This window comes from Oryctolagus cuniculus, chromosome 21 (assembly GCF_051225735.1).
Source record: "Oryctolagus cuniculus isolate XC-2025 breed Fujian yellow rabbit chromosome 21, ASM5122573v1, whole genome shotgun sequence".
In the NCBI taxonomy this organism is placed as follows: Eukaryota; Metazoa; Chordata; class Mammalia; order Lagomorpha; family Leporidae; genus Oryctolagus; species Oryctolagus cuniculus.
In genome coordinates this window covers 15,202,144-15,216,248 of record NC_142887.1, presented here as the reverse complement: position 1 = coordinate 15,216,248, position 14,105 = coordinate 15,202,144, and the positions used below count along the sequence as shown (strand labels likewise).

Here is a 14,105-nt window from a genome sequence, read left to right as displayed (position 1 = left end):
TCACCGTGTCCTGGGTACTGTGCTGGGTGCGTGGTACACACCCAGGATGAGGTGAAAGTTGGATTCCCACGGGGAGAGGGGGAAGGGGAGACAGATGATGAGCCGGCAGACACGTTTCATGGTTTCCGAGGGTGGCCAAATGAGCCGGGAAGCTGAGTCTTCCGGTTCCCAGCTGAGGGGCTTCCCATATTCTGAAGGAGCACACACACAGGGGTCCGTCCACCTGTCCGTCCACCCGTCCATCCATCCATCTGTAAGCGTCAAGGGCCGCTGCCTCTCCACGTCGGCTAAGCACGCTGGCTTGGGTGCAGATGGAGGAGGAGCTGTGTCTGAGTGACAGGCCTCGGTCCTGGCCCACTCCGACGTGCCGGGGACAGGCTGACGGCTGCTCTGGCTCCGAGTCTGTGTGTGTGAGGGACCCGCACTGGGCTTTCATCTGGACTAACTCCCTCGCTGAAGGAAATGACCCATTTGGGAGCTGTGACAATATTTGCTCAATAGGATTAGTGATTTGCAGGCTGCTCTGTGAGCTTTCTAGCTCTGGAACCCACCCAAATACCTTCAAGTATTGGATGACCTTCAGAGAGCCATCTGTTCAGGCTTCCGAGAGAGAGCGAGAGCGAGAGGAGAAAAAGAGAGTAGTCCTGGTTATTTGGACAAAGAAAATTTGAACCAAGAGATTTTTTTTTTCCAAAACAATGTGGGTTTTGGGGCTAGTATATGCAAAATTACAACAAAATCAATACAGGTGGGGCCCATATTGTGTCCTGTCACTTATTAATATCTGTAGGGCTTGGTGTAGACTCTGACATTTTCTACACAGATTATCCGTGAACTAAGGGATTTTTAAAGCTCTGTGCTATAAGGAAGACAGAATCCAGATTGCAAGTAGCATTATCTCAGTTAAATCCCACAGCAGTGTGGGTATTATCCCATTTACAATCAGGAACTAAGGCTGCAGTGGTCTGGTGATTCGTTCAGGATCCCTTAGCCAGTGAGCATCAGAGCCCTAATTCTGGGCCTTAAAAATCTATGTTCTGAATGCATTACTAAAGCCATTTGATCCAGAATCAAAAACATCCAGAAAAATCCCAGGGACCAGGTTTTCCCTTGGCGGGTAATTGGCGTCAGGAAGAAAGTCCCTGCTGGCCAGGAGACCCCGTTGGGTTCAGAATCGCAGGAGCTGACTTGGAATAGACCCCTCGTGATGCACACCTGTGACTCCTCCCGTCAGAAGACTGTGCCTAGGGTGCAGCCCCTCCCCACCCAGGAAAGCCAGGAGTGACTTGGCTGCAGAGAGCCTTCTGGCAAACACAGTTACCAGGCTTGCAGTAAAAAGAAAGGAACCAAACCCTAACCAAAATAAACAGGGAGATTCTGTGCAGAGCATCTGTCATGACGACCTGAGACTTGGATGCCGGCTTTGGAATTTCTTTACGGTGTCATGAGGGCGGAGAGACTCCGAGAATGCTCAGGACCCGCTTTCATCAGCAGGCCAGCACTGAGGGTTCTTAGGGCTCTGCATTAGATCTTTGGGGCATTAAAGACTGGAATGTATAATTTTACGATTTTCCAAAATGTGTTCCGGCCTTTTTCCTATTATTCTCCCTTTTTTACTTGTAACAAATCTGGACCGGGATCAGAAACTGGAGAATGCTTAGCCCGCCTTGTTTTTTTTTTCTTCTTCTTCTTTTTTTTTTTTTTTCTCTTGCCAAGGGTACCCTGCAGCTGTACTTTCTATTATTGAAAAGGGGAACGCCCTGGTTAAATAAAAATCCTAAAGGTTATGATTCTAGCAACAATGGAAACATTCAGATTTATGAATCCGTGGGGCGGGGGTGGGGGTGGCATGGCGGAATGGAAGAGAAAGCATCAAGGGAGGAGGAACAAGGAAGAAAACAAGTCGAGCGTGGGCGGTGTCTTCGAGGCTCCAGACGCTGAAGGGTGAAAACCGTGGCCGCTCACTCATCTGGATGTCTTCACACATCTGGATGGTTGGCATGACGAAGACAGAACACCTGGGAGAGCGACTGCATTTTTCTTTCTTTCTTTTTTTTGCATGAATTTTTGGGAGTCCTATGGGTCCCAGATGTGTCCCAGAAGGAACGTGGCTGAAAATGGAACTTGCTGGCTGCTACGTGGCTAGAACCCTAATGTAGAAGTCCTTTGTGCGGGGAGCCTTTTGATCTACCTGTGGGTGTCGCAGGGAGAAAGAGGCAAATGGAGGTGGTTGGGGGAACCCAAGTGCAGGCTGCTCCATCTGGGTTGCAGGGCTGGCTCAGACCCAGAGCAAGAGAATGGCTGCGCTCTGGACGTGTGCGTCTTCCCATGGCCGCAGGCAGATCGCAGCAGGACCCAACGGGACCCAACCTCTCGGACGGGATCCCATCAACCCGCCCAGCACTCTGTCTGCAATGCTCAGCATGGTCTCTGGCACTTGGGAGGCGCTCAGTAAATCTGTGTTGGGTGACTGGGGTGGTGGCCTTGGCCATGAGGAATCTAGTGAGCTGGAAGCAAGATGTGGCAGGAAATTCATCCGATGCAGCTTTGATTCCAGGCTCTGGTCCTCTGCAGCCGAGTGACCGTGGGCCAGCGATGTCTGAGTTTCAGCTTTGGCCTTGAGGATTTGCTGTGAGATGAGAGTGAGGTCACTTAGGGGGAGCTCCCTAAATATCAGCTCTTACACTCTCTTACCTGCCGCTTGGTCCAGTGTTCTGCCCTTGTGGCCCTTGACCATGGCAGAGAATTGCCTGGACACCCCCCGCTGTTTTTCTCTCCAACTCCCCCCAAGACAGACACTACTTCTTATCTTTTGTTGAATAGGAAGAAACTGGAAGGTGAGTGAAGAAGGTGTTCAGTGTGGAGGGTGAGATGCCAGCTAAGCCATGGCTCTGTGCTCAGGGTTACACCTTGACGGGTCCTTCCAACTCTTGCTTCCTCCCAAGGCGACAGCTAGAAGGTGTTGGTGTAGGTTAGGTCTGCCGTGAGATTGACGGGTGATGTTATCCTTGCAACCAGAGCTGCTCTTGATGGTGGCTATCACGACACACACGCTCAATCTTATTTCTTAGCTCCTCTGTAAAGTAAGTATGATAGTACTTCAAAACGTTCATGGAAGATGGAATTAAAAAATGTTTGGTTTGGTACAAGATATTTTTAAATCCATGCCTTTGAGGGGTCTTGAAAAGTTCAGGAAAAATGGCCATCATGAGATACCATGCAGGTCCAAATCCACACATACCTTTTGGCCTGGAGTCTGAGTTTTGGGGAGTCCTTGCACCCCTTAAAGTTGCATGCAAAACTTGGTGTGGGCCGGCACTGCGGCTCACTAGGCTAATCCTCCGTCTTGCGGCGCCGGCACACCGGGTTCTAGTTCCGGTCAGGGCGCCGGATTCTGCCCTGGTTGCCCCTCTTCCAGGCCAGCTCTCTGCTGTGGCCAGGGAGTGCAGTGGAGGATGGCCCAAGTGCTTGGGCCCTGCACCCCATGGGAGACCAGGAGAAGCACCTGGCTCCTGCCTTTGGATAGGCACGGTGTGCCGGCTGCAATGGCCATTGGAGGGTGAACCAACGGCAAAGGAAGACCTTTCTCTCTGTCTCTCTCTCTCTCACTGTGCACTCTGCCTGTCAAAAAAAAAAAAAAAAAAAAACAACTTGGTGTGCGCATAGTTTTCATAGCGTTGAGTCTCAGTGTGTTCTAGGGCACAGCCTAGCACTTTCACGAGTCCTCGGCGGGGCCGACGACTCCACGGTGAGTCAAGCAGACCTTTCAGGGACAGAGTGTTCTCCATGAGGAAATGACCAGTGCACAGAGCAGGAGTGAAGTCCTCAGTCAGGAGAGAGCAGCACGTTCATTCTACCAACTCAACAAATGTGAACTGGGTATCCCTGTGTATATGAGGCATCAGGAAAGGATGTGGGGATCCATCTAAAGCTCCCATCCATCTGCCTATCCATCCACACATCCACCCATCCATCCATCCAACCATCCATCCACCCATCCAACCATCCATCTGCCTATCCATCCACCCATCCACCCATCCACCCACCCATCCATCCACCCATCCACCCACCCGTCCATCCATCCATCCATCCACCCATCCATCCATTCACCAATCCATCCATCCATCCAATCATCCATCCACCCATCCATCCATCCACCCATCCGTCCACCCATCCATCTGTCCATCCATCCACCCATCTGTCCACCCATCCATCTGTCCATCCATCCACCCATCCGTCCATCCGTCCATCCATCCATCTGTCCATCCATCTGTCCGTCCGTCCGTCCGTCCGTCTGTCCATCCATCCGTCCACCCCTGCATCCCTGCATCCCTGCATTGCACACGTATTTATTTCTTCGCTTCTCCGTGGATCATGACGTTGGAGAGCAGGGCCTTTGCAGTCAGGCTACTGGGATTCTAATCCTGGCTCCAGCAGTTAGAAGGTTTCTTAACCTCCATGTGCTTCTTCTCTTTCCTCTCGCAGTGGGGGCAGAGGTAGAACTCGCCTCCTGGGGCAGTGGTGAGGCTCTAATGGGTGTGCCTGGAACAGCGTTAGGTGGCGTAAACACTGTGGTTACTGTTTACTGTTACTGTTACTGTGACTGTTGATGCTGTTGTCATGAACTAGCAGGTGTGCACCAGGTTCAAGAACCGTAATGATGGCTACGACAGATTTAAGGAATTCACAGCAGGGGATGAGGGAAGATGGTGATGGCGACTGTTTGTTGAGTGTTTTCTTGTGCCAGGCTGTGGACTGAGTGCTGAATTCATATTTTCCCATTGAATCCTCAACACTCCCCTTTGTAGCACTATTATTACACTTTCCATTTACATTTTTTAAAAAAGTATTTATTTAGAAGGCATGGTGGGGTGGTGGACAGACAAAGAGAGAGCTCCTGTCCAATGGTTTGCTGCCCAGGTGCCTGCAGCTGTAACCCGAGTTTCCCGTGTGGGTGGCAGGGACCCCAATACCTGATCCATCCCCTTCCATGCATCTGCCATCCGACCATGCTCCTGCGGGGTGTGCGGTAGCAGGTAGCTGGAATTGAAGTGGGGCCGGGACACGGGCACTCCCATCTGGGCATTCCAAGTGGCGCCTTAGCTGCTGTGTCCAATGCCTGCCTCCCAGTTCCCTCTTAGAGATGAAGAAACTGAGCCCCAAGTGGATCGGCCGTCACCTGGAACTCCACAGCCCAGGGTCTCCACATAGCCCACCCGTAGGTATCCAAGGGGGGCTGTAGCTAGCAGTCGGCCGACTCCACGCTCCGGTCCGCTGGGCAGCCAGCCCAGTGGCGGCCTCTGCCTTTGGCCGCCCGGCGCTTGTCCTGGTCTCACTGGTGTCCCTCTTGTCTCTGCAGATGAAGAGTGCTCCACCACAGAGCATCCATATAAGAAACCCTACATGGAGACCTCCCCCAGTGAGGAGGACCCCTTCTACCGCCCCAGCTACCCCCAGCAGCAGGCCCTGAGCGCCTCCTACAGGACAGAATCGGCCCAGCGGCAGGCCTGCATGTACGCCAGCTCGGCGCCCCCCAGCGAGCCGGTGCCCAGCCTGGAGGATATCAGTTGCAACACGTGGCCCAGCATGCCTTCCTATAGCAGCTGCACGGTCACCACCGTGCAGCCCATGGACAGGTTGCCCTACCAGCACTTCTCCGCTCACTTCACCTCGGGGCCCCTGGTCCCCCGGCTGGCTGGCATGGCCAGCCACGGCTCGGCACAGCTCGGAGAGGGAATGTTCCAGCACCAGACCTCCGTGGCTCACCAGCCTGTGGTCAGGCAATGTGGGCCCCAGACTGGCCTGCAGTCCCCCGGGAGTGTTCAGCCCCCTGACTTCCTCTACTCTCACGGCGTGCCTAGGACCCTGTCCCCACACCAGTACCACTCTGTGCACGGGGTTGGTATGGTGCCAGACTGGAGTGAGAACAGCTAAGGTGGAGCCTGCGTCGTCACAGACATTCACCAGAGAATGAGAGAGAGAGAGGGAGAGAGAGAGGGAGAGGGAGAGAGAGAGAACCCCGTGGACCAGAGTTTCACCCTGTGATGGCCTCCAGCACTCAGCGGTTCACAGCGCCGTTGGAACCACGTGACTTCATTGCTTTGTCTCAAAACTTCACGAATGAGCAGAATCAGCCAAGTCCTGCCCCCCACGGCCACCACGCTCATCAGGCAGACCCCGGGGCCCCCAGCCAACACCTTGCCTGCCCCGTCAGCTGTCTTCTCCCAGCACGTGGTGGGCGTCTCCCTGTCTTGGTATTAATGTTGACTGTGTTATATAATAAATCATAATATATTTTTTTCTTTCAATTTTCTTGACGGGACCCAGTCCCTTATTGGTGGCGGGGGTGGGGGGAGGTCTGAGGCAAGTAGGGTTCAAAATATGTACTTGTGGGGTTCCCCTCGTCCGTCCCTAAGAGCGGCCGCCGCCACCCTTCCCTCCTCCACCAGGAAGAGCACCTACCTCCACCGGGAGATGTTTCTGGAAAGGTTCCTGCCGTCTTCTGCTCTCGCCCTGCACTCTCCATCACCGTGGCGCCCAGTCGCGGCCCCTCTGCCGGAGCCAGGATAACGTGGGGCCCCATCTGACAGCCTATCTCCCCCAGCCCCGCCGGCTTCCCAGCTCCCGGTCTGTGCAGCCGTCTGTCGCTCCAACGTGGCCTATAGCTTCCCGTCCGGAAAGGTTGCTTTGAACAACTTAAAAAGCCCCGGTGTGCATGTGGGGCCAAACTGTGATAAGCAGGGCACAAGCTCTGTCGCTGACAAGAGTTGTGAAAAAAAAAAAAAAAAAAGCCCAAAGAAATATTCTTCCTGATAAAAAACAAAGCCAGCTCCAAGCTTCCAGACCTCCGTCGCCGATGACCCAAATGGGATGCAAAGCAAAACCCACGCTTGCTAGAGAAGAGACCTGCTCACCGCTGACTGCTCCAGCACCCGATGCCGACACAGAACTGTGCTTACGGAAGGCAGAAAACAGTGCTAAAAAAACAAAAGGCCGTGTAAGTAAAACGTTATTGTAGGGTTCTTCAGATGTAATATTTTACTGGTACTATTTATTTATAAATAGGAATTCTAATTAAGTAATAACATGGAATGCAAACCAGCATGGGAGCTGGCCAAGAGCTTTTAATTTTATTGATACTCAAAACCAAGTTTGTGTGTTTTTTTTTTCCTCCTGAATGTGCTTTGCTTTCTTGATTACAAAAAAACAAAAAACAAAAAACAAAAAAACAACCAGTAAGTGACCCTAAGGAAGAGAACAGGGTAATGTTTGAGGCTGAGAATGTCCGAGTCCGTGCAAGTGTGCGTGTGTCTGTACGTGGGTGTCTTTCGCGGTTCTGTCTTCGTGTTGCTAAGGGGGGGAGGGGCAGGATTACGTACTTGTTCCTTATATTTGTGTGCCAGTTAATGCCTAATAAAAACCATGTGCTTAAAAACGTCCGAGCGACTTAAACACCCTGGCTTTTTTTTTTTTCCCTGTTCTTTCTCCTGACAGAAGGGAGGGGATGTTAGCTGGAAAGAGTTGTGTCTCGTGCCAGTGTCTGCCCCTCTCTGTTTCCTTCTGCTCCACTCGGGGACAGGGAGGACCCACTGCACTGGAACGTGGTGGAGCCCGGTGCAGTCTGTGGGCTCTGCACCTGCAGGTTCACCCAACTGCGGGCCAACACACGCACACACACGCACAGTGCACCCGTACTGAGCCTGTGCTATTTCCTGAACAATACTCTATGGAAATGTTTACCCAGCATGCATGCCGTTTTCATTATAAGAGCGAATCTGGGATGATTTCAAGTACCCAGGGCATGTGTGTAGGTTCCAGGCAGACAGAATTTTCTAGACGAGATCGGAACACCAGCGTGTGTTGGCATCTACAGGAGATCCTGGATCCAGACTCCACCCACCCCATGGTTCATGTCCCTGGAATACAATGTTTCACCTGTGTTGCCTTCCTGCTGCTGTTGGCCTTGTCACCCCCTCCATTCTTTGTCTCCTGCTGGCTCTCTGCTCTGACCCCATTGCTGCCATGAAGTCTTCGGGGAGCCCAGTGCCAAGATCTGGGCGGATGCTTATTTAAAATGCCGCATGTTGAGGATTCGAGTTTGGCCTGCGTCGCACCTCTGGGTTAGTAAATGGGGGAGCAAACAGTGCTGGGGTCTTTTTTTTTCTTCTGGTTTTCTCACGCTCCTGCTTACATCCCTCTAGCTATCAAGAGCCAACCACTGGCCGGCGCTGTGGCTCATTAGGCTAATCCTCCGCCTGCGGTGCCGGCACACCGGGTTCTAGTCCCCGTTGGGGCGCCAGATTCTGTCCCGGTTGCCCCTGTTCCAGGCCAGCTCTCTGCTGTGGCCCGGGAAGGCAGTGGAGGATGGCCCAAGTGCTTGGGCTCTGCACCCCATGGGAGACCAGGAGGAAGCACCTCGCTCCTGGCACAGCACTCCGTCTGTGGCGGCCATTTGAGGGGTGAACCAATGGAAGGAAGACCTTTCTCTCTGTCTCTCTCTCACTAACTCTGCCTGTCAAAAAAGAAAGAAAGAAAGAAAGAAAGAAAGAAAGAAAGAAAGAAAGAAAGAAAGAGTGAGCCAACCACTATGTCCCATTCCCCTCGAAGCAAGAACCATTGACTTGTTGATTACGAATTATTCATGCAATCAGCACCCCCCTGCCCCAGGATCTTGCCTAGGCAAAGACCTCCGAGAAGTGTGAATTAATTATAAAGAAATGACAATTCAGCTGCTCCCAAGTGCAGTGGAAAAACTAGGTCAGTGACCTGCCCATCCCCAAGGGACAGAATTATTCAAGTTTCACTGAATAAATTCTGGCTCTAAATATTAATTCTGGTGGGTTCAGCTAAAAATAAAAGGGAAGATTGCCTTTGAAGAAATTCTCTCCCAAACTATTTTTCCCAACTATACGAGATAGGCGATTCTTTCAGAAGAACATCATCCAAGCACAGGTTGAGTGGCCCTTATCCAGAGCATGTGGGACCGGAAGTTCTGCATGTTAGATCCGTTTGGATCTGGGATGGACACAGTGATCTGTCTTGGGGATGGCACCCAAATCTAAACATGAAATTTGCTTGTGTTCCATAGACGCCTATCCCCACGGCCCCAAGGGAGTTTCATGCAGTATTTTAGTGCACCTGCATTCTCTCTGGGACCTCTCAGGTGTGGATTCCTCCTCTTGCAGGAGCGTGCATTGCTCAAAAAGTGGGAGAGTTTGGATTTCCAGATTCGGATGCTCAACCTGTATGGAGTTAACAACACCCCCACCACACAACTCAAACATTTGTCACCACTGGAAAAAAAATATGTTCGCAGCAAGTTATATATATCGGGGGAGGGACATTGGCCTTCCATACGGTGCAGGTTAACCACTCTGGGTCCCAGACAATGGTTGTGCTGAATCGTTTTTCTGAATTGGTAGGAGTAGAGATGTAATATCCAAACGTTCATGGAGTTCTGTCATTGTGTTGGTGTCACACATTGTCATATTCCTACGTTGTGTGTTGTGAATGCTCTGGTCTGGACACATAAGTGCTGGAGACACAGGGATGGACAAGGTGACGGGGGGCGTGTCCTCCTGGAGCTGGTGGGTTAGCGACAGAAACAGAAACAGGTAATTGTCTGCTATGCAGGCAACAGGCACAATATCATAAAGGGAAAGACAAGGATCCTAACATGATCTGGGGGAGGTAGGCGACTTTTGACCCGAGCCCTAGTGGGCAGTAGAATTATCCAGGTGAAAAATTAAGAGGAAAATAATTGCAGGCAGAACTCATGGCATATGCAAAGGTCCTGAGGCAGAAATCATGATGGAAGTATGAGTGGTAGGTTCACAAATGAGTGGTCCCTCCCACCAGTCTGCATTCACGCATTCACTCTGCAAACACGTGGGAAGGCCCGCCTGTGTGTGGTGGATTCTCCTTGGGATCCTGTCTGTTGTGTTGACTCCCTTTCCAGGTAGCTCCCACTGCTGTAGGAGGGGGGATCTGCAAGTGTGGGTGCCGGCTTCCTTGTACTCGGGCGAGGAACATTACAGCACCCTCCTGGCTTCCTGGGTCCCTGGAGTGCGGGACTCAATGGGATGGAGGCAGAAAGAACCCTAGAACTCTCCGAGCGTCAGCCCATGCGTGTGCCCCTGAGATCACACAGCTGGTACACGGTGAAGCTCACATGGGAGCCTCAGTGTGTCGAAGCCTTGGCGTCCTCCTCCAGTGGAGGGAGACGTCCCATCACCCCCGGAGGACTGTCGGAGGTCCAGGCATCCAGTAAAGTGGAGACGCCACAGCTGCTTCCAAAGGAGGAGTTCAGTCTATGAAATGCAAGTTGAAAGTCATTTTTACCCATTGATTCGGCAAATGCTTATTGTTAATGAGGAAATGGCAAACAACCTCTTAAGCCGTCGATTGAAAGGAAAATTGGGTAAGCTTTTTGGGAGGAGAGGTTGGCAAAGTATAGAAAAGCCTTTACAATGTGCTAATCGCTTAATCTGATCATTCCGCTGGGAGGAGCCGGGTGTAGGAAGTAATCAGGGATCCGCATCACTGTTTTCTGGGAAGTCACCATGAGTTTTTCTGATCCTGCGCAACTGGAGTTAGCCTTAATATTCCCAAATGTGGGATTGCGTAAACATGGTAGTGTCTGCCGGTCCGGTGGACTGCCACATGGTCACTCAGGAACACACTGGGAAGGGGAAGACAGGAGATGGACCCAGGGAGCCTTGGACGTAAGAGCGGTAGCTGGCAGCAGCTCCATGACAGCTCCCCGGTGTTACTAGTACGCCCGCCTCCATTCACTCACACTTGGACAGAAACCAGCAAAAACGCTGTTATGCCGCTCTACACAACAGTGAGTGCCGGGATCATGGGTGTCGCGTTCTCTTTGTGCTTTGGGGTGCTTCCTGGTTTTTTGTGATGAAGATGAATTATCTTTGTACTTAGGAACAGAATTAGTAAAATAAAATCTAGCTTGCCCTTGGCTGTGGGCTGACACAGGTTCACGAGGGATGGCACACTGCTGTCTATACGGAGAGGTCCCATCGTGAGAGACATTGGCCGGGTCGAGCTTCATATCATCACAGCGTGGTCTCCCGCAGAGACAAGGTGGTAGGGCAGGCATTGGCCTTGTGGTTAAGACGCTGGTGAAGGCCGGTGCCGTGGTTCACTTGGCTAATCCTCCACCTGTGGCGTCGGTACTCCAGGTTCTAGTCCCGGTCGGGGCACCGGATTCTGTCCTGGTTGCTCCTCTTCCAGTCCAGCTCTCTGCTGTGGCCCGGGAGTGCAGTGGAGGATGGCCCAAGTGCTTGGGCCCTGCACCCCATGGGAGACCAGGAGGAAGCACCTGGCTCCTGGCTTCCAATCGGTGCAGTGCGCTGGCTGTGGTGGCCATTTTGGGGATGAACCAACAGAAAGGAAGAATTTTTTCTCTGCCTCTCTCTCTCTCACTGTCTAACTGCCTGTCAAACAAACAAACAAACAAAAGACGCTGGGGAAAGACACCTACGTCCCCCACGAGCGCCTCAGCTCAGTGCCCAGCTCGGGCTCCTGGCCCCAGCTTCTGCTCATCCAGACGTTGGCAGGCAGCCGCGAGGGCTCAAGGGATTGGGTTCCTGCCGCCTGCCTGGGAGATTTGGCTTGAGCTTGCAGGTCCTGGCTTTGGCCTTGCCCATCTCGGCCACTGCAGGCATTTAGAGTCAGTATAGGGACAGGTGCATACCCTCTGTCTGCGCTCTCTCTGTCTCTCAAATTAAAAGGAAAAAAAAAAAAACCAACAAGGAAGCAAGGGGGTGCCTGGAGGTTCCTTTCAGTTTTCACTTTGTGGGGTTGCTACTTGTTTGCATTCTCAGTTGTCTTGATGTCTGGCTGGGGTGAGCTAGGACCCCCTTGTTAAGAAATACAGCACACACACACAGATGCACACACACACACATACACACAGAGAGACAGCCACACACACAGGCGCACACACACAGACGCACACACATACACATGCAGATACACATAGACACACACAGACACAGACATATACACACGCAGACACACAGACACACACTTAAACATGCAGACACACAGAGACAGACAGACACACATATGCACACGCAGACACACAGACACACACACACACAGACACACACACAGACACATGCAGACACACAGACACACACATCAGGTGCTCACATCTCTGGCCTCTGTTCTACAACGGACCTGGGTTCTCTAATTCACTCTGTCACTTCCTGCTTCTGTGACCTTGGGACTGCACACCGGATCGCCTGTGACATGGGGATAAGCTGAGTACATGACTTATCCCGGAGGATTCTGGGTCCACGGAGGCCCGGGTGAGACAAAGGGCAGCCAGGGCTTGCCCTGAGCTCGCTTAGAGAACCACTCACGGGTGAAAACATCCATCGCTGTCCCCTTCTTTCTCCTCCTGCTCTGGGTGGGAAACAGCCCCGCGGTCCGTCACTTTAGAACAGACCAAAGCCCAGGCGGGGCTTAGGAGTAGATCATCCTCATCACCCTCACCTTCAACAATAACTAGAACATAGCTCTCCCACGCCAGCAGGATCTGCAGCACAGTTTAGATTGCGCCGTCAACCCTGGACCCTCTGTGGCAGCCAGGAGGCCGTGGTAATTTCTACACCCCAGAGGCTGATCGGTCAATGCTGTTTTCTTTTCTCATCTCAGAATGCATTTTTCCCCTTGTAACAGAGCAGCCACATGTGCTAATCCTGCCTCACGCGTTCCTTTAAGCCTCCTTGGTCTCTGCTCCTAGAACCGTGATCTGGGCGGAGCGGAGGCAGCTTGTGCAGGTGTCGAGATCTGACCGCTGTCCCCCTGCTGTCGCTAGCTGGAGTGACACTGGCAACAACAGCTTTCACGTACTGACCACGCACTGCCGGCCGGACCCCACGCCACATGGCAGATCTGCGGGGTCCCAGGACCACCAGGGAAGAACAAATCTCACACTTGCTTTCTAGATGAGGCCCCTCAGCAGAGCACTTGGGTGACATGGCCAAGGTCACCCGGCTTTGGAGTAGCTCGTGCAGTCCTGCACTGATGCAGTGACTCACGCCATTGCTACCACTTCCCGGGGGCCAGGAGGAGAGGAGGACGGGTGGCCAGAGTGGGCCAGAGCAGGTGCTGTGCCTCTGACTGGCAGATCCTCGACACCTTCCGTCTCAGTGAAGGATGCTGTTGGGACAGTGTGTGAGCCACGTCCTTTGCCCGGGCCTCACTTTCCACGTCTGTATGAGGAGGGGAGGAGAGGGACCCACAGGGCGGATGGAGCGGGTAAGGGAGACAGCTGCAGGGAAGCACGCAGCCCTCTCTGCACATTGAATCCACACGGACTTTAGAACAGATTCCAGGGGCCGGCGCTGTGGCTCACTTGGTTAATCCTCCGCCTGCGGCGCTGGCATCCCATATGGGCGCCGGGTTCTAGTCCCGGTTGCCCCTCTTCCAGTCCAGCTCTCTGCTGTGGCCTGGGAGTGCAGTGGAAGATGGCCCAAGTACTTGGGCCCTGCACCCGCATGGGAGACCAGGAGAAGCACCTGGCTCCTGGCTTCAGATCGGCACAGCGCTGGTCGTAGCGGCCATTTGGGGAGTGAACCAACAGAGGGAAGACCTTTCTCTCTGTCTCTCTCTCTCAGTGTCTATAACTTTTCCTGTCAAAATAAATTTAAAAAATTTAAAAAAAAATAACAGATTCCAACTCAACTGCAACCCCCTCAGGAAGGCACAGAGGGTAGGGGAATCTTGATTGTAATTCTTTTAAAGTTTTATTTATTTGAAAGGTAGAGTGACACAGAGAGGGAGACACACACACATAAACACACAGGAAAGGAGAGATTGGAGAGGAAGAAACTGGGGGCCAGCGCTGTGGCATAGTAGGTAAAGCCACCGCCTGCAGTGCTGGCATCCCATATGGGCTCCAGTTTAAGTCCCGGCTGCTCTACTTCCGATCCAGCTCTCTGCTGTGGCCTGGGAAAGCAGGAGAAGATGGCCCAAGTGCTTGGGCCCCTGCACCACATGGGAGACCCAGAAGAAGCTCCTGGATCCTGGCTTCAGATCAGTGCAGCTCTGGCCATCGCAGCCAATTTGGGAGTGAA

At 52.6% G+C, this 14,105-nt stretch overlaps 1 protein-coding gene across 2 annotated transcripts in view; it reads left to right on the top strand.

Annotated features, from left to right (window-relative positions):
- The window catches only part of TBX5 (T-box transcription factor 5), a 49,150-nt gene extending 42,842 nt beyond the window's left edge, over positions 1–6,308 (top strand). The window contains exon 9 of one of the 2 annotated variants that reach the window (XM_008272284.5): positions 5,360–6,308. In XM_008272284.5, coding sequence (XP_008270506.1) covers positions 5,360–5,934 — 575 coding nt within the window. In that variant the 3' untranslated portion in view covers positions 5,935–6,308. The remainder of the gene's footprint in view (positions 1–5,359) is intronic. The other variant, XM_051826594.3, reaches the window with a different exon arrangement.
- Positions 6,309–14,105: the final 7,797 nt, after the last annotated feature.